At 34.2% G+C, this 26,304-nt stretch overlaps 1 protein-coding gene across 1 annotated transcript; it reads left to right on the forward strand.

The window, feature by feature from the left end:
* The first annotated feature begins 274 nt into the window (after positions 1 to 274).
* On the forward strand, positions 275 to 4,638 carry LOC118276461 (toll-like receptor 7). Its single transcript, XM_035594787.2, has one exon. The coding sequence runs from the start codon at positions 503 to 505 to the stop codon at positions 4,355 to 4,357; it is 3,855 nt and encodes a 1,284-aa protein (XP_035450680.1). The 5' UTR covers positions 275 to 502; the 3' UTR covers positions 4,358 to 4,638.
* The last annotated feature ends 21,666 nt before the right edge of the window (positions 4,639 to 26,304 follow it).

Raw genomic sequence — 26,304 nt, forward strand, 5'->3', positions numbered from 1 at the left:
ATGAAGTCGGTAGAAAATTTCTTTCATAAACTATTCAATAACTCATCGGTCATTCAAAGAAAGACACGTTCATGCATCTATTACCATAATTTCTCAGACGGTGCGCAGGTTTCCTTTTTTAACTCGATGCGGTGGCTCGATTAAGAAAACATTACATAATTGTGCGAGAGCTGTCGGGCGCGCAAGTGGCGCCATGCGAGGGAACGTGTAACTATGTGGGGGTGATGAGGGTGCGGGGGGAGTTCGCAGAGGGGCGGCTATGAACGCCACCACTCTCGCCGAACTGACGGACCGATCGCTTCGCCAGTCGCACACGAAACACGATGAGGACGGCACGCGTCCGCGTCGCCTCCAACAACGAACGTACGTGCGCCGCGACGTAAACATTAACCTGTGAAGTGACACATTAACAATGTCTCTATGATATTACATTGACTTAAACTCAGTGACCGTTTCCAGTTACAGTTTTTATTAAATCAGTATAGACAAATGAGTGTAGAAAATGTTTCAATTGCTGACTCTTTTGTTAGTGACTTTGGGTGTTTATGCGGCTTATGCTCCGAAAGGTGTGGATAACTGCAGTCGCCTAACTAAAGGTGACGAAGGCACCCTGTGCCGGGTGCGCACGTTAGACGCTGATGGATCCAGTTTGACATCTGCATCTTCTGAGAACACGAAGCGGCTCTCAGTAGAATGCAACCAGCTGCTCCTGTTTGAAAGTTATCTGGAAGCAAACTATTTTCAAAGATTTTCAACGCTTGCTGAACTATCACTTGAGAACTGCAAACTTTTGAGAATACCCGGCAACGCGTTCGAAGGCTTACGAGAACTGAAAAAGTTGTCGGTTCGATCTAAAAACTACGATTGGAGTCCGAATAAAAACTTGGAACTCTCACTCGGAACTTTCAACGGTTTGCGGGAGTTGCAAACACTCGATCTGGGAGAAAATAATTTGAAGGCGATACCACAGGATGTCTTCTGCCCGTTGGATAATTTGCAAGTGCTAAATTTAACTCATAATAGGATTAAAAGTGTGGACCGTCTTGGCTTTGGGAAAAGCTGTGGTTCCGGACTGCGAAGCCTAGATTTAAGCCACAATGAACTTAAGACGCTTTCCGAGGAATCGGAAATTACGGGATTGAAGCGGCTTCAAGAATTAAGACTCCAACACAATAATATCACTGATATTTCAGGTGAAACATTCAATGGGCTTATTTCGCTGCGAATACTTAATATTTCGTATAATAACCTTCAGTTTATACCAGAGGGTACGTTCGCGAGCACGAAGGAGTTGCGAGAGGTATATTTGAATAATAACTTGTTATTTGAACTAGCCAGAGGCGTGTTCCACCGATTAGAACAGTTGCTTGTCTTAGATTTATCGAATAATCAGCTCTCGAGCGCTCACATAGACGGTGGTACATTTATTGGCCTTATACGCTTAGTCATTCTGAACTTATCTAACAATGCGTTGACGAGAATAGACGGCAAGACATTCAAGGACTTGTTCTTCCTGCAAATATTAGATTTAAGAAATAATTCTATAGGTTATATTGAAGAGAATACTTTTCTTCCATTATATAATTTGCATACATTGAATTTAGCAGAAAATCGCTTACATACGATAGACGAGTTCCTATTTAATGGATTGTTTGTACTTAGTAAATTAAATTTGAACAATAACTTACTTATAAATATAGATCTGAAGGCATTTAAAAACTGTTCCGACCTCAAAGAGTTAGATTTGAGTTCAAACCAGTTAACAGAGGTTCCATCAGCAATTTGGGAGTTATCTCTATTAAAGACTTTAGATCTCGGCGAGAATCAAATATTAGATATCAAAAACGGCTCCTTCAAAAACTTAGACCAATTAACCGGTTTGAGATTAATTGACAATCAAATCGGAAACCTTACAGTCGGTATGTTTTCTGATTTGCCAAGCCTCCAGGTGCTTAATTTGGCCAAAAACAAAGTTCAAGCCGTAGAAAGAGGCACCTTTGTTAACAATAAACAGTTAGAGGCGATCAGATTAGACGGCAATTTCATATCAGACATCAATGGAGTTTTTTCAACCTTACTGAGTTTGCTTTGGCTTAATCTATCGGAGAACCATTTAGTTTGGTTTGATTACGCTTTTATACCGATTAATTTGAAATGGCTCGACGTTCACGGAAACTTTATCGAACATTTGGGCAACTATTACAAACTCCAAGACGAAATTCATATAAAAACTTTAGACGTTAGCCACAATCGCATTGTGGATATTTCGCCTATGGCTATTCCCAACAGCGTGGAGTTACTGTTTATAAACAATAACCACATAAACAGCATCCAAGTGAATACATTTATGGAGAAGCGTAATCTCACTCGAGTTGATATTTACGCAAATGAGATATCTCATTTAGATATCAACAGCCTCCGGTTGTCCCCGGTTCCCCTGAACAAGTCGCTGCCCGAGTTCTACATCGGAGGAAATCCGTTTAACTGTGATTGCTCCATGGAATGGCTGCCTTTGATAAACAATATGACTGCTATGAGACAGCACCCAAGAATAATGGATCTTGAGAATGTATTGTGCAAAATGACACACACTAGAGGCGTAACACACGTTCCATTAAGCAACTTAAAGTCAACCGATTTCTTGTGCACATACGAAACTCATTGTTTCACTCTATGCCGCTGCTGCGATTACGTAGCATGCGATTGCCAAATGACGTGCCCGAATAATTGCTCCTGTTATCACGATCCGACATGGAATAAAAACGTGGTCGATTGTTCTAGCCAACGTGCAATTGAAATACCCGAGAAAATTCCAATGGACGCAACAGAAGTGTATTTAGACGGTAATGATTTCAAAGAACTGCAAAATTATGCATTCATCGGTCGCAAAAATATGAGATCCCTGTATGTTAATGCAAGCGAAGTAGAAAACATTCAGAATAGAACATTCGCTGGTTTATCCTCCCTCATTACGCTGCATCTTGGTAACAATAAACTAAAGCATTTAAACGGCTACGAGTTCGAACATCTGACACAGCTTAACGAGCTTTACTTACAAGACAATTTTATCAGCCATATAGCTAACTCGACGTTCCTGACATTGAATTCATTGAAAATATTAAGAATAGATGGCAATAGATTGGTTGATTTTAATGTATGGAGTTTGACAATTAACAGAAACTTGAATGCTCTCACGCTTGGAAATAACATGTGGTCATGCAAATGTAGGTATTTACAAAAGTTCACATCGTATATATCTGATAACGTCGCTAAGATTGTAGACTTAACAGATGTGTGGTGTTGGAACACTGATCCAAAATCCACACAAAAGAAAGAACTAAACTTGAATGGCACAATCTGCAGTGACTACTACGCGGGAGATTCTGTTATAGATAACATGTTGGTCTCAAATTACATGCCCATGATGTTGACAACGCTATCCGGATTCATGTTGATTATGCTAGTCATCCTTGTGATTTTCTTATTCAGAGACACGATTCGCATATGGCTTTATACAAGTTGCGGTATAAGATTATTCCCATTCACTGGAGCGTACGATGACACTGATAAATTATACGATGCTTATGTTTGCTACAGTCCTAAAGACGACGATTTTGTTATTCAAACGTTAGCTGCTGAGTTGGAAAATGGTAGTCCTTCATATCATCTTTGTTTACACTACAGAGATATACCGCAACATAATGTAGCATACATGCAATGCACGTTACCACTACCAGAGGCTGCGGAAGCATCTAAACGCATTATCATCGTTCTTACAAGGAACTTCATCGAAACAGAATGGTCTCGATTCGAGTTTCGCCAAGCATTGTACGAAATCTTAAAGCCTCGAATTTATACCTTAGTTATAATAGAAGAAAGCTCCGTATTGCCTGAAGCCGAATGCGATCCCGATTTGAGGCCATATTTGAAAACGAGTTCAAGGATAAGATGGGGCCAAAACAAATTCTGGGAAAAGTTGCGTTATGCGATGCCGGATCAGAAATATAAATCTAAATCATCTACTTATAGAAACAATATCAATTCTTATACGATGAGGAGTGGTATGCAGAACGGTACGATGAGGTCGTTTTCCTTTACTGAGAAAATGAGAGGATCGGCGGATGGTGTTAGTACAACGCCGGAGTTTGTGGAAAATCGTCCACAGCAAGTTCTTACTGCAACGTACGAACCGAACGGTAGACCGCCCTCAGATCATATATACTCTTCTATAGATTCCGATTACTCGTCATTAGAGCTAGGTGCAAACAATCCTAATAGGAGACGAGAGTTCAGGCACTGGCCCCCTCCTCCACCACTAATCGACACTCAGTCCTCAGGCCAGGCCTACCTCGTCTAGTCTTCGCTTCTCATGTAAAACCATTTAGTCAAAGCTTCATTGTGAATATTTGTATTACCGCAACGCGCGCTTTACCAAATAATTAAGATTTTAATCTATTTTTGTAATTTCTCGCCGTTACAAAGGGCGTTTCATAATGTCGGTGTAAATACATTCTATAAGACTGCTGTAGAAATTATTATGTGAATTTGTATATAGATTGTAAATAAATGTCCATATAAGTCACGAGTATACTATTTATGTATTTTAATAAAGCCATTGTGATAATTTTGCTATAAAAACTATTTTTTATTTTTCCCCTAATTAACACACATTTGAAGAGTTTATGGTTTCATTACAGTTAGAATTAATGATATTTGAGTTTACACTCACCATAATTAGGTAAATACCAGACTAACATAATTATTACAACTACTCTACATACACACACAAACACACTTTTCAGTTGTGTGAAAATGTTTTATTAAGTTCGTAACGAGATTCAATAATCACTCTTGTACTGACTGATAAACATTCAAACCTCTTAATCAGATCTTATTTTAAATTAGCAAAGGTACACAAAATGCATCTTTATTGTATTGTAAGAAAGTAGAAAATCAATAAGTAATAATAAATCGTAACACAAAAGTGGTTCCAGCAGGTTTGCAGCAGTAACAACTATAAGTAAGTAAACATTTTTTTTAATATGTCATTCAAAATTAGTGTAACTTTTAAAATATTAACTGGATCTATGAGATGACTTCTTAAAGATAATTAACCTTATTCACTCTAATATAAAGTCGTCTATTCACTAACACAAGTGTGGAAAACGTTCATAAAGTACCACATAAAACTTGCCCTACTTCCAAATAGTTTATCAAAATAATATAAATACTTCATGATATCAGAAATATACAAATAACATTATGTACACACAAAAGTGCGTGTTAATTTGGATTAGGTACAGTTGGCATAGTTTGTGTATAAACTTTGGTAGCTCACGCCACGCAGTAATGCGATCTTATTACGACCAAAAAGGTTTCGTGCGTGGAGGTCTGAAGGTTTTTTCGATAAAGTAGGAAATATATAGGTGTCTACTGTTTGTTTCAGTGGTGATATAGATTTTAGCACTTTGTGTGTTCAAAATTTCGCAGATGCAGCTACTCTTTTTGAAATGTAATTTCGTGATAGGTAATTTTTTTTAAACATTCGATTATTTGATCAAGTTTTATCTTTTTCTATTCTTTTTAAAAACCGTTGCCCCCCAGAGGATTTTGTCCTGTGTCGTGGATGGTTTTACAAACATACATGGTCACATACATATGACACTCAGACTCAAATCAATTGTTTTTGGATCACACAAAGAGTTGCTCTGTGCGGAAATCGAACCCGCTACACGTTGAGCACAGGCACTGCACCAACCGTACAATCTATCAAATAAGTGTCGAGCACAAATAGGTAGGTATCATATCTAACTCTCCCAAACACAGTTGTTTAGAGATTTTTTGAATTTCTTCTAATAATATTTCATCATAAAAGTAAACACGCCTTAGTAATCTCTAACACTTGATGAGAAAAAAAGATCAGCTCTATAAATATATTTCTAAAATCTTTTGAAATTAAAAAACGCAATAGATAGAGGGGCGAGGTACCTACGGCCAAATCTGACAAAGCTTGGCAGACGTGACGAGAATATGGCGGTCATCTCTGCCATATCATAATCGTAGGGACTCACCGACGGAATTTTAAATTCAGAACCTTCTTATACAACCTCAAAGGAAAGTGGAGCATAATCAGATTAATTATATTTCTTATATTATAATTTTTTGAAACTGTTTTATTCTTGATGAAATATAAACATTTAGATAAGTAGTTCTCCAATTTTTGTTAAGCCCTTAACTGACATCAGAAGACTGTTGAGAACAAATCCTCCACTAACGTAGATCACCGGTGACCTACGTGGCAATAGGGATGATGACGGGGTATGAAAATTAAAAATGTAATTAGTCCGTCAGTTAGGTAATGAAAAAATATTCGACACGTATTTTTTTATTTTGTCATATAATATAACAATACTTAGATAAAACGAATCAAAGTTTAGGAGTGGGAGCTAACTACGTCACTATTGAGTATAAAACGTACTCTAAAGTGACGTCACGCGATATTTCAAATAGATATATCTTCGAAAGTATTTGTTTCCGTAAGAAAATAAAAAATACGTGTCTAATATTTTAAAATAATCTACAAGACAGACATTAAAATAAAAATTAGTCATCTACCCAATTAACGTGTTAATATCTTTTGTATTCCGTAAGGGGTATGTATCTTAGCGCTAATAGTTCCAAAATGTTTTGTTAACAATATTTTTTTATTCCATTTAGGACAAAGGTTATCTCTATCATTAGCTTATCGTAGTATGTAGTGGCCACTATTGGCAGTTACCTATGCTAATGATAGACTCTAAGTTTGATCTTAACTTAACCTCGCTACCTCATATTCAGCTATGTTATTACTTCCATATGAATTACGAAGTCTACTGTAATTTTGTATTTAGAACAAATACTATTTGAAATGTGGACTATTTTCTTTTATAGACGCAACTTATTTAGACAGAATGACTCACTAAAATCCTTACACCCCACTAAGTTATTCCCTTCACGCCATAAAAAATTAAAACAATAAACTTGAACAGAGACTGTTAAAAAGTTTATAGCTGAGACAAGCAAACAAACGTCTTTTGACTTCACCGACATCCGTGGATGAATTCATTTCATTATCATACTTATTTAACCATCATTTTCAAGAGATTTTTAACAATTTCAGTTTAGGAGCGGGAGCAAATACGTCATTTCTACGTAAAAAATGTACTTAGAAGTGACGTCAGGGGATATTTTAAATGAATATATCTTGGAAAGTATTTGTTTCCCAAAGATCAAAAATACGTGTCTAATAATTTAAAATAATCTACAAGACGGACATTAAAATACAAATTAGTTATCTTCCCTATTATCTAGATGAATGGTATATATAAAATACAAATACTGAATATGAATAAGATTATTTGCATAAAGCATTTAGTGTATACAAGATTTAAATCCTTCACTTAATTAGCACTTCTTGTTAATACCAATCAAAGCTGATCTCGTAATTCACTGAGGTTTCTTCTAAACAGCGTTCACAAAGACCAGCTTAGACTGGTCAAGGCCAATTTAAATATGCAACATCTACAACACCCATCTGCCTCATTGGCCTATTTAAGGTCCATTAATTTTTATTGGCTGGGAAGATTGTCCTAGCGATAATTTAGCTGTGTTTGGTTTCAGTGAGTAAATTAGCATGACAAATAGGCATTGGGAAGTGACCGCGATCTTTTATTCGGTAATTGTTATTTTATCAATACCTACAATCACAATGGAATCATCAATCTCTGTGACATTTTTTGTTTGATTGATTTCTTGCTGAGTTAGATTAGAATGTTTTGTTTAAAATTTTGTGCTCTGTTTTAATATTAGTAAGCATGACCGCTGAGTATTATGTTGGATTCCAGGGTCAGATACAAAGTTGAAAATACCTGTTGAGTTTTTTTTTTCCTAGCCAAGAGCGAGTGACTGACTAAGTGACTCGGTGATACAGTTTTAATAATTGCTCAGGAATACTATTCGATGGATAACAACAACGAACTACGCAAGTATACAGAAAAAAACCTATATTTATACAGAAGGATACATAATTAAACTAAAATTACTAGACAATAAGCCACTTAAAGAAAACAAAAGTAAACTAAATAATAATAATACCTATAACTACATAAAAAAACTATGCTAGTTATATTCCTGTTCCATAATAATAAAAGATGACAAACAATTGCCAAAACATCGGGGTCAATTACAAACACCGTAGGTAATAAAGCACTATTACTTACAATAAGGAAGTAATCTATAAAGTTTAAAAGTCAAATATACTACACCAATGACTCATATATTGTAGAAATAATCTCACACTACACACACATTCATTGGTTACCATTCGAATCAGCACAAATAGATCTAATTGAATACAGTTCTGTTCTGCCTAGGCTGGGGCAGACAATTGAATCTGGGGAATTAACCTGTGGGTCTAGACACTCTAGGCAGGATAATCTCGTCTTCATCGTCGTATGAGACAATCTTAGTAAGTGACTACATTATTGCTTTTGGTATTAAAGCTAAAATAGGTTCTAGGTCTAATGTAATTGAAGATAATTCAGTTTGTATTGTACAATATATATGTATAGAGTTTATTTACAAAAGTTTGGCTTGATTTTACTGGAGTAGTCTAGTAAAATCCACAGATGGGGTCCAGTAGGGCTGATGCCCGATACACATCTGCAGAAGACCTGACGGGTTGCCGGGGCTTCGAGTCGAAGAACAGTAGTAGGAACTGGGTAGTTTTTAGTCAGAAAGAGTTTGACCCTGCCTCTCATTTTACCCAAGGCGTGAGAAGTCATTGGATGACTATCCCCGCTCAAAAATAAAACCCTTTAGAATATTATCAGACCACAGCCTAGAAGGGCTGATGCCACGGAAAACATGGCGGGTTGCTCAGACTTCGTCTCGAAGACCAGTAGTAAGAACGTGTGGTTTTTAGTCAGTAAAAGTTTCACACTCCGTCTCGGGAGAAGTCTTAGTATCACTCCTTAGTCCTTGGTCCTCCTTAGTATTCTCCACTTAAAAAAAGCCTTTTAGAACCGAATGCGTTCAATAAAACAATTAGACTTAAAGTCTGTTTTACACAATCCATCTGCTAGTATTCCTATAATAATATAGTTTAACTAATGGATAGGTAATTCGACGTATTTTACAAATGAAATGTGTCAGTTAGGCAAACAACAAATTAGTCAGACACTGAAATACGCCCTAAATATAATAAGAAAGGAATTGGTTTACCCACACTTCCATGGGATTTTGAGGATAAACAAACCTATGATTCATAGATAACACGTGCCAATGTAACTATCTCATCCCGTCAACAATGAGTGAGTCAGAATAAATATATTAGGTACCTATCATAGGTGACAAACATGTGAACTAAATTAACTCAGCAATGATCCAGTTCTCATAGCACTTGCGACGTCTAACGATTAATTAGGAATTATGACTTTATGAGGTGTCTCGTGATTCAGAGTTTGAAAGTGGCGTATCTGGGAGGTAAGTTCGGTTTTGTGGCTAATTTTATTCGTGAATATTAAAAGACTATCATAACAAAATACAGAAAAGAAGAAAAAAATGATGATAATGATGATTCTTCGTAGATACCAAATGGTGTGTTGTCATCTCGAATTCTATGTTTGTAAATTCTCACATAGTAAAAAGAAGGTCTGGATATGGTTAACGTAAGACTTGTTGTACACCGATAAAATTAACAATGACCAAATTTAACGACTGGTATCTTATATTCAAAACCGAAAGACTTTAGTATGTTTCCAATTGTTTAATATTTTACAATTGCGCTCGATACCAATACCTTACTGTTACAATAATAATAATAAGGGCTGATCCCTTAACTGACGACGAACATTCAGATTTGTATACCTATAAAATATTATAACTAAATTATAGCATTCCAGAATGCAAATATGATATGCGTAATGTAGTTGATCAAGTATCAAATTCAACAAGGAAATGCCATTTAAACAGTGATAACGGACATGATAAGTGACTTCCGATATTTACTTAACTGATTCAAGACTACAAGTACTGGTATATTGATTTGTCATAACTTATAGACCTACGTATATAAGTATTACTACTAAGAAGTAGTTGAATATTGCTCATCAGTTTTCTAGCAATAAATTGAATATCAGTCTATTGAAATGGAATGAGTGTGTGAGTCAGGTGAAGGCAGAAATTCTCATAGGTCGTTGTTGTGTCATAGCATCAAAAAAGTAGAACTAAGTAGATACCTATATATACTATCCCAAACTGTTTCATCACTTATTTCATAGTTCTCATTTGAGACAGTTGAGACAGAGCAACTATTTGTGTGATACACAAATTGTTGTTTCGGGTCTGGGTGTGTTGGGTATGTGAACTTGTATGTTCGTTAACGCACCCTTGACACGGGAGAACATCTTAATGCAGAACAACGTTTTTCTAATAAAATATATTCCATAGGCTATTATCGAGAGTTAAACAATAATACCTTTTCCGTAGACAGGTAAAATTAGCCCTAACAATGACCACAATTCTGAACCACGTGTTATTAAATTTCAAAACCGAAAGACTATTGACTGTAGTGTAGTATCCATATTGATAAAATTCTATAATTTCCAAAGTCAAAACAATCGAATAGACACTTAATACCGTGGCATTGTTCCACATCAACTCTTCCAAAATATAAGCATTATCATTAAGAGTTACTGTGGGAGACCTGACGAAAGCTAAACAATTTGATGTGACATTTGTCATACAATGATAGTGGCCATTAACACCCACTCCTTCACTTATTTCATCAATTAGAGTATCTCACCCACGGAGACTGGCTGCTATTAACGTACTGTTTATTTCTCGAGCCCCAAGCGAATAATTGTTAACGCAATGTATTTCGTCTCTATTATTTCTTGTATTTTCCTTCACCTAAAATGCCATTTGGGTATTTATTTTAGCTAAGGATAGCTCCATGGTAATTCATTATTTATTTCGTTTGTTAGGCGCCATTTTTTCAATATGGCGGCGCGAGCGGCGGTTGTACGAGGTGGCAAAGTTTTTGCTTTGTTGCAAAGGTAAACTGATGTACAATTTAATTTAAATATTTAACTAAAATTAAAATATAATTTGAAAAGCAATGAAATTATGTAACTTCAGGTAAAGGTCTATTTCTTATTACTAATTATACCTATTTGTAAAACATAAAATAAAAAATTCGAATATAATACTAGAAACGATGTGAATTGCCGTAACTTGTTTAATTATTTCTATTTCTCCTTTTATAGTCTTACTTATTACATCATCAGTTTCAAAATCAACTTAAACAGAAAAAAAAAACAACAGAACGGATGTCTAATTTCATTGTCTTCAATATTCACAGTAGCAACATTCTCAAAACGCATAAAAGGGAAAAAAGTTTCCAAATGCCCATAAAACACATGGAAGGTTATGACTCATTGTTGACTCCCTATTGACATAAATACGGTAGCAGTAATAAAACGGTCTTAGAACCATGACATAAATTCTCCTAAGTACGTCCGTACCTTTTGTTATATATTTTTTGTTCCATAAATATCACGCAAAATGTTTACTTTGTCTTATTCTTAGTTTTTATTATCCTCTTTGTTTTTAACAATAGGCTCAAGCTGATTGACATTCTTGAAAAACGTTACCCCACTGCAATTTACTGTCAACAGGTTTCTTTCACTTTTTGTGTTTGTTACTCAATTTACTTTTGTTTTTTTTTGCATCTCATGTTACGGTGCGAATTAGAAATTCATGTGGAACAATTTTAAGTATCGTAAAATGTCCTTTTACAACCTTTGTTCCTTGTTCAACAATAATGCAGTCATTAGAGTTTCCCGTTGTCAGTAACAAACCAAACGAGTCACGAATGATGCCCATTAAATTGTACCATCCTACGCACAACAGCATCAATCGATTTAACATCAGCATCATAAACTATCAACTAGCTTGACATTGCATTTTATTGCTCATGCATTTCAGGTGCTATAAACAATGTTATTAACGATCACATTATTTGTAATCTATCCGCAAAACATTATGACCTTTAAGGCAACATTAAGTAAAGATACAATTTCGCATTACGCTATAATCAATCAAGACGAACTTAATCCGCATTTAAACGTACAATGTAACCGCTAACGATGTCTCTATGATATCATCGCGCTGTGTCGAAATAATTACCTTTATGGATGTTTGATTATATGCGAATAACGTGCCTCCTTCAATTATATCATTCCTACGTGCGAGATTACAGAGGCAGCGCTTCAGATAAATGTAGATGACGAAAATAGACATGTGGTAAATGAAACCTTGATTATAAGATTATATTTGCATAAGACGTGATAAAATATAATCGAGTAAAGAAAGCTTAAATTAGAAAAGTGAAGAAAAATCTTAAAGGTAGTCCACAAAAATCTAAGAAAAAGACAACAAACATTCAAAAGTAATCTATATAACAAGAGCACTAAGTTACATTTTAACTAAACTAGCGGAAACAATGAGAGCATCCGACATAACCACAAACAGAACAACACACAAGCTTCAAATTGCTAATTAATCAAATAATTGTGACAGAGATAGCGAAGGACGAATGTAATTCAACGATTACAACACAAAAGCAATGAACATTCTTGTTAAACCTGATTGATTACACTTAGCTAATGGGAATTTCGGTATGAACAATCCTACTAAACGTTAGGACTATGTTTGTAATTGTCATACAAACAAAGATATCTGTATTCGCTGTATTAATTTCACGTTTGAGATACGTTGTAATCATAACATGAATCTCTGTTTCGGTAATGCGTTCCGAGATGAATTTGACTATATTATAGTTCTGTATGTTGATGAATCATTCGTCTTTAGTTAATTGTCAACGGTGCGTATATGAATGGCTAGGTTAATCTATACTGTAAAGTGTATTGAATACTTGTAGTCTTTCCTTTGCAATGAACATTGATGACTGTACGTTTGGCGCAGTGGCTGGGCAACAGGCTGCCATACAACGTGTAGCGGGTTCGATTCCCACACGGAGCAACTTTTTGTATGATCCACAAATAGTCTGAAATTGTATGTTTGTAATCGTACCCACGACACAGGAGATAATACAAGTGTGGGGCATCGCTTTAAAAAAAACATTTATGACCTATAGTTTGTTTAGAATTTCTAGATTCTCGAAATTGTGGGATTCTTCCGTAAGCTTACCGTCGGTAAATATTTTTGTGACCACCTCATACGATGAGTATACATATATACATGACATCGTGTTAATTAAAAACGAATTGTTACTACCATTTTATTGGCAACTCATTGTGACATATTACCTAACTGCTAGCAGTTCCGTAGATTTCACAACAGTAACAACAAAAAGTTACGCACGATTGCAACTTGAACTTAATATGAGTACACTACGCGTACCTCCTTCAATACCAACATCAAATTTTTCTCTTACGAAATTCTCATCCGATTTATCATTATCATCACGAATCCATTCATTAGTTGCAACTTGGACTTTAATGACGTTGATTTTAATTACACAATAGGGCAACACTTCATTAAATTGTCACTCACGATGATTCTTTTCGTAATAAACGTGGAGTATGACGTAACATACACAGTGACTTTTGACATCAATGTGAATTATTGACTTATGAAGACGCGTACATTTGAATTGGATTGACTATTTATTCGAAAGTTCTATGGTTTCTTTGTGTTTGAGTGTTCTATTTTAGTTTTATTTGTTCTAGTTGCGTATTATGTTATGTTATAATTTGTTTTTGTGTTATATCAGAAATAGATTCTATTTATATCTACTTCATTATTGTGTTTTATGAGTTACTTTTCGGCGGCTTTTTTAATACATTGTCTTTATAATAAAATGTAGCTCAGATATTCTTACATTCGTAAAATCTCTACATAAGCAAAAAGGTTATAACCTACGTTCTAAGCTGGCACTAATTAATGATTTACCTAGCAAAAGGTAAAACCACTACCATCTAGGCCAAATAATATCAAACCGAGCTGCGAGCGTAAACAACTAAGCACACAGCACCGTATTATTCTTCCCCATGACGTCACACTACCCTCGACAATTTCCATAATCGACTCACGAAGCCCATTCTAACCTTAAACATACATACTCTGTCGTAAACAACATGTCGTGTTTTTATTAAAATTCCTTTAATAATTTCGCCTCGTTTGCCCGACAAGTGGGTCATGGGACTTCTACATAGTTGTACGCAGTGCCACAAGCTTGCCGGTCACTAGCCCGCAAAGGGGTATGTGGAGAGATAGAAAATAGTTTTAAAGAGGACTCCATCGGTATTCACTACGGACGGCAACCGGGAAGTCTGCCCTAGTTCGGATTTCAATTATCCATCTCAACCATTTGTTTTCTGAACGTAAAACGAAACAAACATCGATGCATTGAATGTGTTACCAGAAAGAGCGCATATTTTCAGGGGATTTTATTCGACTGTGAGAAGTAGAGATTTTTTACTTTTTTGAGATCAATAAAAGAACGATTTTGCGGGTGTTCTTGCTTTTTTTAATAGCAGATAAATCAGGTTTATTGCTAACATTTTAGCTAGTACCTATCTCTATATTCATTTCTGAATTCGTTCAAACATTTGAATTAGCAAAAATCACTTTCTTTATCCAAGACCCGTTCATTGTCACGTTATTTTCGAAATCCTATTTTTTTTTCTTTTGATAAGATTTCAAAGAGTCTTCGAAGCCGTACAGCGTACGCTCAATTGTCAAACTTGTTTATACAACTTTGAACACACTTGGAATAACAATCCTTTGTTGATGGTTCTTTTGAGCCTGCCCGTGACAAACTCAAAGGATTCTCTGCGAAGCGTGTCCACTCGAGATGGGGACATCTGTTATATTAAATTAAATGTCTTCCGTTGGACGTCTAAATATAGATGTATAATGTCAAATCCAAAGGTGTGCGGCGAGGGTGGTCGATAATTTGCGATCTGCTGCGAATGTTAGCATATAAATGGAATACATTTAGGATTAGAATTATAAAATAAACTTATTACTTTGTGTATAAATAACTTTGAAAAGATTATTCTAATCTAAAATAACGGCCAGTTTTCCTACAAAAATCTCAATTTAGATATTAAATTCCACACGTGAGCCCCAAGCAAAACATGTACAAACATATGATTACTCGTAATTAAAAACGCTACAAAGTTAAAACGTAGGTACAAAATTTATTCGTTGAAAAACAAAATACATATTTCTCCCTTACGTACCGCAGCGACTAATTAAACAAAACAAACACAAACGTTGCGAAAATTAGATTCTAATTAAAGGAAATGTTCAAGTTTTCCATTGGTACGACATAAGCATTCATTAGTAGGTAAAGCGAGTCATTTTGTTCGCAACAAGCACTGAATACTCGAAAACGGCTAATATGTGGTAAGAAAGGGAGCCACGCACGCCGTATCACAGCCAACCAAATGAAATTTCGCACAAATGAAAATTAGACGGTGAAATAATGTACCCATTTAAGGTGCTCAACAAACCGTGAACGAAAATAGTAGCTTCCAAGCAAACCAGGGAGAATGATATTATAGTAATTAAGAGCAAACTACCAGAAAATTTTGTCGCCGAACAATGTTTTTGGTACAACAATGTCATTAAATTAATACCGGAGTTTGCAAGTGAAAGACGTGCTACTATTAACCAAATAAAACTCTTCATTAAATTCGTGATTTATGCTTTCGCGGCTTTTATTCATTGCGTTATAAATTCGCCCTCGTTCGAGACTTTACAGCTGAGTCCGGAAGATTTACTGGGAAAATACGTCGATTCCTTTTCAGATCATCCCCTAAATGCGTCTGACACAAAAATTCTAATTTCAATCCAATGGGGCCTTTTGAACAATTTTATTATTCTAATTAACACCAGTTCTCTTTATCTGTTACATTTTTCATACATATTTTTATAATCACTCAATCACTTCTTTGGACTTTGCCGAGTTCATGCAACCATTCTTAGATTTTCCACTTAGTAATATAAATGTCGTGAATTTTTATTAAATTGATATTTAGGTATTGTACTTAATTTACTGCGGTTGCTTATAGAGGTTATTATAATTAAACATATATTCATATTTACAATCCATAAATATTGAAATTATCACGCACTTATATCTATCTACTATCAGCTTTAATTCACAAGCTATTAAATAAATAAATATCCTTACGGTAAGGCTTCCAATACACTCACTTAGCGCCAGACGTAGGTATAATATCACCTATTTTTTGCGCGGATAGTAACAAAACTTTCAAGTAGATTAAGTATCGGTGATCCAAATTAAAACCTTTGACATTCAATGGACATTAATATAATTTGACCTGTTCCCTTGAACTTTAAAGGCCAAATATGACTTCTGTAACTAGAGATAGTTTAAAGTAATTTCTGGTATAACGTAAAGTATCATTAATTTCAATATGACACTGTTGAAAACACCTATGTTTATCGAGAAAAATATTTTTATACATTTTTCAAATGAATACGTGGGAACTTTGAGAGTTGTAAGAAAATTAGACACCTACGATATTGGTAAATATATTTTATTTATGCAAAGAAAACATGAGTGTTTGTAAAATGCCTTCGAAGAAAATACCATTCGCATAGTATTATTTGGCTATTATCGATTAGAGAAATGATCGAAAAACCTAAAAAAGCCCCGAAATACATATTTTACCCGACCCGGGAATCGAACTCGAGTCCCCTTGTCTAGCAGTCGCACTTACAACCACTCGATCAACGAGGCAGTCACCCATCATATTAATTTCACAAATCCGAGACAAGAGTCCAGTCAAGTACATTGATATATTTAACTTTTTTTCTCATCTAATTAACACAAGCATCGTCAAAGCATTCCGTTCATTATGACAGAACAAACATTATATTAACAGGTGTGTTTAGCTTTATCATACAAGGACTTAATATACTAAAAGAGATTCTATACAAAACTGACTTAAGAATTCTCGGATAATTTTATTATCTTTCTTGTTTTTGTTTTTAATCGTGTAGAGTAAAAGCTACAATCAATTTTCTGTGAAAAGTTTTATGCAGATAATCATTGTAAAATATATAACAAATACATCCTGCTAAGATTTATGGTCAAAAATCTGTGTTATTAAAAATTTATACAAATTTCGACGATGTTGACATTGAATTTGATAGCACTTCGATTTTTTACGACAAACTCATGAATGTTATGACAATTCAGAAGAACATATCTAATAATAAGAAATCAAGACAAAACAAAAGATAATCTCTCTTCGAAATGTTGAAACATCGCTGTCGCTACCGCTTTCTCCGCTTTACTGTATCCTCAACCCATCATCTAATTCATAGCGCCGTCAATCTCTCTGTATGCCGCCATCCTAAAATAATCATACGAACACGTCGACTTGTCCACACCTCATAATTTATTACCTTCTTCCTTATTTCCAAGTAGTGAAAGTCTAAAACCGTTTACAATGAGCAAATAAAGGTTCATCTTGTGTGATATGCCCCATTTTTCTCAGTAGGCTAATATTTGACTTTATAACAGGTTGGGTTTTGATGGCTCAATTTTAAGGCCTTTTTGTTACTGTTTATATCAGCATTTGTCATCTTAACCACTTCTAAGATATATGGGATGGCCCAGCTATCATGAATATGTTCTTATATGTATATTTGAGGTTAAAAGGAATTCGTGATAATTGTTAATAGTTCGCCTTATGTACCACTATTTTATTGTATTGTATACATTAAAGATTAAATAAATAAATTAATAATTTTAATTTCATACTGGAAACTAGTTTTTATTAAAAATGATGAAAAATAATGATAAAACTATAACAGTTTTGTTATAAATATAAAACACAAGTAAATATTTATAAGATCTTTATTTAACGCAAGTTCAGTCACATTATGTTTAATACAAAATTCCCAGAGATAATACATGTTTTAAATAATGGAATATTATTTTAGTTACGTAAATATTATGTATGTGTGTGAACTATTCTCGAATATTCGATGTCGCTGAAAAAATAAACCGACTTCGTTCGATGTGCGCTCTGAAAACAAAAGCGTATAGTTTTATTTTAATGAATAAATTAACAAGGCCTATTTTGTGTCAATCTTTTGTTATTTTCTATTTCTATTCTATTATTTTTATGTCTAAAAGCTAATTCATTGTTTGTATACTTCACATGCTTTGTTTGTGTCTACGTTATAATGTATTGTATATGTATTTATTTATTGTAAAACATGGCGCTCATTGTGTTACTTTAGGCTCACTTCATTTATATTTGTTTTTAACATTATATGAAAATGTAATTTTATTATAACTTTCGTGAGACATACTAACTTAATTATTATGTTATCGGCTTACATAACTGTTTGATGAACTCGACTTGTTTCAAGCCATGCTAGAGGTTCATATTCACGAGCATCCTGCGACTCACAACGCGGCGATTGTCGCGGCTTGAAACAAGTCTAGTTCCTCGTCAAACACTTACGTGAGTAAGCCGACAACATAATAATTAAAATATGAAAATGACTCAAAAAGATTAGTCAACATCAAATGAAGAAACCGTCCCGTGACTCACAAGAAAACAATTCCAAATAAAATAATGTCTTCACCGAATCTTAAACCAAAACAATAAAGACGTTACACTCATTAAAAAAAAAGTAGTTATCGTGTGAAAAATCATTCCAAAAGCTTCTATCTAAGAACAACCCAAAGCATGTAATTTAATACTTTCTACTTATTTAAATGGTACATTCACAGAAATAATTACACGCTTCTTGCTTATCTGACGGGAATTTGACAGCTCAATGTGGGTTTGGCAAAACATTATAATGTAATACGGACAGAAACAAAGCTACCGATGAAAAGGAAACAAACGTTTATATGTGACTGTTATGTCTGATAAGTCAGAATCTGTGTCAGACGTTGCAGGGCGCATTTTAAATTGGGCCCCTATGATATTATCTGTAGAGTAATCTGGTAATATTATGCTTACGGAATCATAAAAAAGCTTTTTGTCTTGTGACTGATGTGAAAAATGTGAATGTCACTATGTATTTATATCGTGCCACTATCCCTGATAAGGTTTACAAATGAAATTAGATTTATATGCGAAATTCTACAGAATGCCGTAAGGTCATAACAAAAAAGACTGGAATTTTATTCTACTATCTAAGAACTTTCTTATTACCTACAAAATACCAATATCTTATGTCGACATAATCGTAGAAAAATGTCTTTCTAAATTACCATAATCGGGCTTAAATATCTTCATAACACAGATTATGATAAAGCGTGTATAAAAAAGCATATCTCCAAAATATATTTGATTTTCTTACTAATTAAAACATAAATATTATTCTTAAAAACATTGTAAACGTGCATAACCGTAAAGTGTAATAAAACGCCATTAAAAGTCGGCAAGAACTGACTCCGAACAGTTGCTATTATACCTCAAACATGCATATTTCCTACTACTTATGTAAATAGATTCATAATAAATATTTTGATTCCACCTTAACGAGTAGTTCAAGTTGGATCGCTCGTTCGAATCTCGTTAAAGCTGAATACAAACTTGTATTAACATAATATTGTTATTTATTGCACAACCCTTTATTATTCTATGTTAAGTTGCTAAATGAGTTTCTTCATTTCAATATTGGAAAGATGTCGAGGAATATATTTTTCGTTTTCCAAAATCTGTTACTGTTAAGAAGATATTGAAGACAATCAAATAAAAAGAACAGAGAAGAAAATTTTGTGATTATTTTCTTTTGAATTTTTATCTAGGTATATAAATAGGTACTTCCAACCACTTGATTAACAAAACTAGACTCAATATAATACACAATTAGTCTTATAATTCAATGGACTAACTTTCACATATTGTCATCAATCTGCATTGTGATTCAAGCATCTCCACTTGAAATCTCTTTGCAGTTTTAATGGTAGCCTTTTACGACATGTACGGAAGTGAAGAAGCAATATTTCTTAGATTACACAAACCCATTATTGCCGGCGGCATCTTACATTCACACTTAAGCATTACCACTTATGTTGCTATACAAAGTAATGTTGTGATTCACACGATTCGCTTCATGGCCTTATTGAAACTTGCTGCAAAAAATATTAAGAAAGATAATTTTGTGACAAAATCAAAAGATGACTTACTTAACTTGACTTAGAGTCCTATGTCCCTTAGATGAAGCAGTGGGCGTCCACAGAGGTCCTCCATCTTGATCGGTCTTGAGCTTCTTGCTTTACCTCATTCCACGTCATTCTGATGCTTGGGGCTTCTCCCATCACTGACGCCAAGTTTGACGAGGAGAACCACGCTTCCTTTTTCCCTGATCCGAAAAGAAATCAAAGATGTATTGAAAAAATATTATGTTAGTATGTGTTACCTAGTACTAACTAGGTTTTTATTTGTAACTTGCTTCAAGTATATTGGTTTAAGAAATATCAAAAAGTACCTATTCATTATATGAATGATTCTTTCTACATTATGCTGAACGATGTTGCAATTCCCAAGATATGGCTGATATAAAACATAAACAAAATAGTAATTGGTATCAAAGATGGACACGAAGATTTTCTCAAACAAAGTATGGATGCAAATTCCACATAAAAAATACAGCTCATAATATATTCGCATCCTTTTGAATAAAAACTTGAATTCAAAATATTGTGAAATAAAAGTAACGAGGCCTTTTGATTGACAGAAGGGCTTGTTATTCCTCTAATTCCCTGCAAAACTTTAAAATGCACTCTTATTTTGACAAGTGTGTTTATAAAAACACAATGTCACTTTTATTTTTTTCTTTTGTTGATCAAAGTTGCTTAAATGGACTTAGCATGTGTTTTCGGTCCGCCATTGTGTTTCTGGCTTTACTTAAAAGAATTCGGTGTTGTTATTGAAGATGTCAACTTAAAATTCAATACAAAAGTCCGGTAACGTGTTTCAAATCTTTGGCAAATCATCAAAGTAAACTGAGAAAGTTTTTATTATAATCCATCTCAAATTATATTGTATTTTTGTCCCAACAAAGGCACACGTTAAGTTGTATTTTAATAAGTATTACAATAGCCTTTTGAAATAGCCAAACGGCTGTAAGTATTTTGCCGAAATATGTGGTCCGATAACAATTATGATTTTATCGTTTCCAAAAATAGACATGATTTTACTGGCTACATGTTTAAGTAGAGTGACCGCAAACATGAATACAAAGTACAAGGTTTTCGATTGTATGTAGATACTTGCAGGTCAGGTTAGGTTTTTGATTTCGGCATTGGAAGTCTGGAAATGTACCCAATGTCTACAGCCTCGATGGTTTAAAGGACTTTCTCGTTTCACTCTTCAATTAAACAAATTACAGTGATGATACAATACATAAATTAAAACAGGCGTGTTGACAACAATACCAATATACATCTGTCATTTAGTATCTTCTCACTTAAACGACGGTCATTGAAATTGCTTCTCTGTATGAAAGCATTTTGTCCAATTAAAGTGAGTTTGCAAATTTTAATGAATCGAGTTTAGAATTGATTTAATGTTACATCGACTTCCAACTTGAATAAGTGTAAAAGCAATTTGGTAAAGAAACAAATCAATGCTTAGTCAACGAAGTTTAAAATTTTGATGTTCATTTGCTTTGATCGCAAATTTTCCAAGTTACTTGTAAAGGAATTTCTCTGGAAGCGTTTAATAAACTCTGGCAAATATGTTTTGGTGTACAAATATTAGGTGACGTGTTTTAATAGTGTTTATTTTGAGCTTCAGTATTATTTATTTTCAAAAAAAAAAAAAAAAAAATTTGTTTTACTAAGGTTGTTTTTTTTCATCTTCTGAGGCGCGCGCGGAACGCGACGCGCCGCACGCACGGGTCTTTTTCATCATTTGTAGCAGAAGAACATATACCACATAATTGATGTGTGATCTGTTCTGATATGATAGAATGCCTATATTTTTTTTTATCTCAGTCTTTAAAGAGACATTGAACCAAACAATACCAAAAAAAGAAGTCGTTACTAAAAAATAAAGCCATCAAGGTTCCAGATTTTGTCCCAACAATCAATCACCAATAACTAGCCCTCGTTAGCACATACGCCACCGATCGGGGTGAAGTAGAACACAGAAACTACACCAAGGACCGACCAAGGATAAGTTAGACGGATATCGATCCATTAACCCGGCCGGCATCAATCACCAACTGCAAACATTGGACCCATTATATTGGACAAACATGGCCGCCCTAAGACTTCTGGGCTTATGTTTGTTTCTTATAAAGTCATTTGAAATAGTGAGGTTTTGTTTTGTTAGTCCAAACCAATGTTTGTAAGTTGGAACTTGCTTAGTTGGACTTTTTGATTGGGTCTGATTTTCGTTTGTTTAGAGTTATGCTTTGAGTCGTGATTAAAGTTCGGTGGTGTAATTTTGTATTAATTATAGTTATTTGTTTCGAATTATGACGTAGATAGAACAAGATAGTGAGCCAATATCCTGTGTAGCAATACTTGAGATGTGTGTACCTATTGTCATTAAAAATTAAAGTAAAACATTTTATTTGAATGGTACTTTTTATTAGGTGTTTTATTTTAAAATTAAAAGAATAACCACACATTGAGCACCTGAATGTGTACTTGGAGGTTTGTATAAATCAAACCGAAATTCTTATTTTAAAAAACTTTAATGTCGTATTAAAGAAAAATAATGATTTTCAGAGTAGCCTTTTTAGAGCTCTAAGTGCTAATAATTCTGAAAACCTCTATAAATAATGTCGAAAGGCTATTCAAAAACTAATGGAACCACATTTTTCTTTAGTCTATTAATAAAATACTTAATAACGTCAACTTGGAGATTTATCGCAGTAATAACACTATTAGCAAAAATCTAGAATATTGGAACTAAATATAGAAAGTTATTTTTATTAAAACTACGAACATTGAATAACGATAAAAATAACTTGAAACAAAAGCAAGATTTCAATATTGTTTTATATTTTCTTTGCATTTTATCGTTGATTTATAAAGAGCATTATAAAGGCTCGTCTATACAGGAATACAAATATTGTTTAACAATTATTTATGAATGAATACTAAGTGGATATCTTACTATATTTTTCTGAGACCTGAATTTTATTGCAATGGCAATTACGTCAAAATAACGTCACAATTTTAATCTTTCTCTTAAAAGAACTTATCTTACTTCAAGAGTAAGGCAGAAGAAAGCAAATATCAAATGCAAGAAGCATTTTGTATGAGTTCCATATTAAAATATTTTGAATCCCATATTAAAAGATGAGCCTTTTACCATTCACCACATCAGATACAAATAGCAAGAAAAAAATTCTCACAATCTTATTTTCATAACCAAGCCAATATAAATGCAAGCTTACCCAACCCTTATCGAATGATAGTCAATGCCTACGCGCCAGACGGCAATGGAGACGTCTGGATAGCCATAATGACTGCTACACTTCTACATATTATCTTAGACTATTTCTTATACGATATACCACAGCTGCGTGGTATTTGGTATAATCGTATTCGACGCTGGTATGTTCAATTATTGTATAACATCTGTAGTCAAATAAAGATTGCTTTTTGGTGTTGTGATTTTTGAGATTATTTTCTTGTTTGAGGTTGGACTTTTGCATATGTATGATCTAGTTTGTTATTTAATTTCCTAAATAATAGGCAGGATGAGATCTTCCAGCTCATGTCCTTTTTTGTGTGTTGATCAGATTAGATTAGATAAGCAAAGCGAGGTCTATCAACTCATGTCTTTTTTAGAAACTTGTTCAGTTGATTAGATACTCGTCGTTGATAAGCCAATTTATTGTTGTCAGCTACTGGGTGTCTTATTTCAGCCTCTACGCTTAGTAGGTAGTAAAGTAAGGGAAATTCCTTTTTACAACGTTTCCTAGATTAAGTTCTTCACCTCTCTTAACAATAGCAAATCTAATTAATAAACTTTAGCACTAAAAACAACACGAGTTCCAGCCCCATTTTCAGGCAGTTTCACTGGAGGAACAAAACAACATTTTATTTCACTTCCTTCAACGACACAATTTAGAGTGACGGCAAGAGATGTAAACGAGCGGACGGACGTCTAAAATTCTGTTTTATAGTTTTAATTTAGGAGCCTCTAAATTACAGGTGAGAAGATTGGATGACGTAATAAATGTCGTGGCGAATTTTCATTTACTCGGAAGCTAAGTGAATCTGTTTTAAATTGCAGTACAGTGCTTTTGTTGGAAAGATTTGTAAATGTAGGTCAGTTTTAGTTCATAGAAGATAAGATAGAGTTTGTATTTTTGTAGTAAGGTGGTAGGTGAGGGACGAGGCATGACCAAATGAGGTTCTAGTGATCATTGATGATGAAGATGATGCAAATGTAGTGTTTATAAAGCTAATGATAATAAAGTAAGAAGTAACGAGTGAAGTAGGGATAAATTAAATGAATAGTTGTACAGATATAGTAAATGCAAAATATAAACTAATGTTACTATTTTGAAACAAACGCATTAAAGTAACATAGCAATCGATAGCCCAACTTGTTTACAAATAACTTTGAACAATTTATTGTTCCCACCCAAACCTGAAATCGGCTTTCAACATCTTATCCGAAACTGCATTTTATACAAAATAATGTCGCAATGTACTGTGATAAGATTGTTAATGGTGGTACAAATAGTTTGACACATTTCCATTTTAATCTAGTTTGGCAAGGCCTATTCTAGCAGGTTTCGTCACATTGTCAGAGTATTATTATTAACGAAAATGTTTCGTGCTAGATTCTTTGGGATTATTTGGACTTCTCTACCTAGTCCATGGTAAAGATATTCAGCAAATTGAGTATTTCCAATCCTAATGTCAAACTCCCATGAAAACTTAAATATACATATATTAGCCAGTAATCAACAGCAGAGTAAGAGACTGAGAAAAAAATACGATAAATAAGACAAATATTCCGTATGTGATAAATTCAACTTACCACAAATAGAAAAATACACCTACATTCAGCAACGACAACAAAACGGCTTAATACAATAATCCAAAAGGATTTTATTCAAATAATTCTACGTGGTAACACGCAGAGATTAAGCCGAAATAAATTGCAATAAAACTTTACTAATCCCTTTATACTATTAAAAACGTTATTATTGTGACTTTGCCAGATAGGCAAAGCCTCGTTCACGAAAGTTTCAGGGCAACAAAAATGTAGGGTCACGTCATTCACCGTGTTTCGGAAAGGTATGTATACGAAAATTTTGACTTGATTGTTTCGTCTTACAGCCGTTGCCGTTGATTAAATACATCATATGCCTAATTTTTTGATAGAACAAGCCGGTAAACTAGCCGACGGATCACCTGATGGTAAGTAATCGCCGCCGTCCATGGACACTTGAAACACCAAAGGCGTTACAAGTGCGTTGCTGGTATTTTAGGGTTTAGAAATTTAAGGGTTGTTGGGGAATCGGGGATTTGGAAGATTGGGAAGGGGGGAATTGAGCCTCCAGTACCTCACTCACACAACGAAACACAACGCAAGCTTTGTTTCACGTCTGTTTTCTGTTAGGCCGTAGTATCACTCCGGATGTCTGTAAATAGTGGTAGATTTTTGGGAAATTTTATTTACTCTTTGCTACCTTACTTACTCTTTGCTAAGAAAGTCAAAAATGAAGAAGAAAAATAAAACAAACAAAATAAAAACTTATATGTCAGAGCTCATACAAGTCATTAAACGTTAACTGCTCATGTAGACATAACAACGTGCTAAGGAAACTTCGCCAATATTAGTGTTGTAATAAGGATCTTGTACTCATTTCTAAACCTCGTAATTGCGTCTGAAAGTAGTATTAGGAAAGGGAATGATTTTCTCTTTATTATGATGTCGCTTAATTCTGGGAATATGACTGCTATTTTGTGTTTGATCCTCAAATGAAGTAAAGAACTATTGTATTTTACCATTTATTAATTCTTGTAAGATATAGAAACTATCGTGGCCTTAAAAAAATAATGAATCCTCTGATTGATCTTGGTAAGAGTTTCAGCCACGAACCATCTCTAACAAAATAAAAGACTTGAGAGATAAAAACTTTCGATCAATGTGAAATCTACGTTAATGACGATTGATTTTGATCCGCAGTCAAATTGAAAACATTGAAATAGACAATCACAGTCGAAAAAAGTAAGAAAGTATATTT

Source organism: Spodoptera frugiperda, chromosome 31 (genome assembly GCF_023101765.2).
Source record: "Spodoptera frugiperda isolate SF20-4 chromosome 31, AGI-APGP_CSIRO_Sfru_2.0, whole genome shotgun sequence".
NCBI classification, from domain to species: Eukaryota; Metazoa; Arthropoda; class Insecta; order Lepidoptera; family Noctuidae; genus Spodoptera; species Spodoptera frugiperda.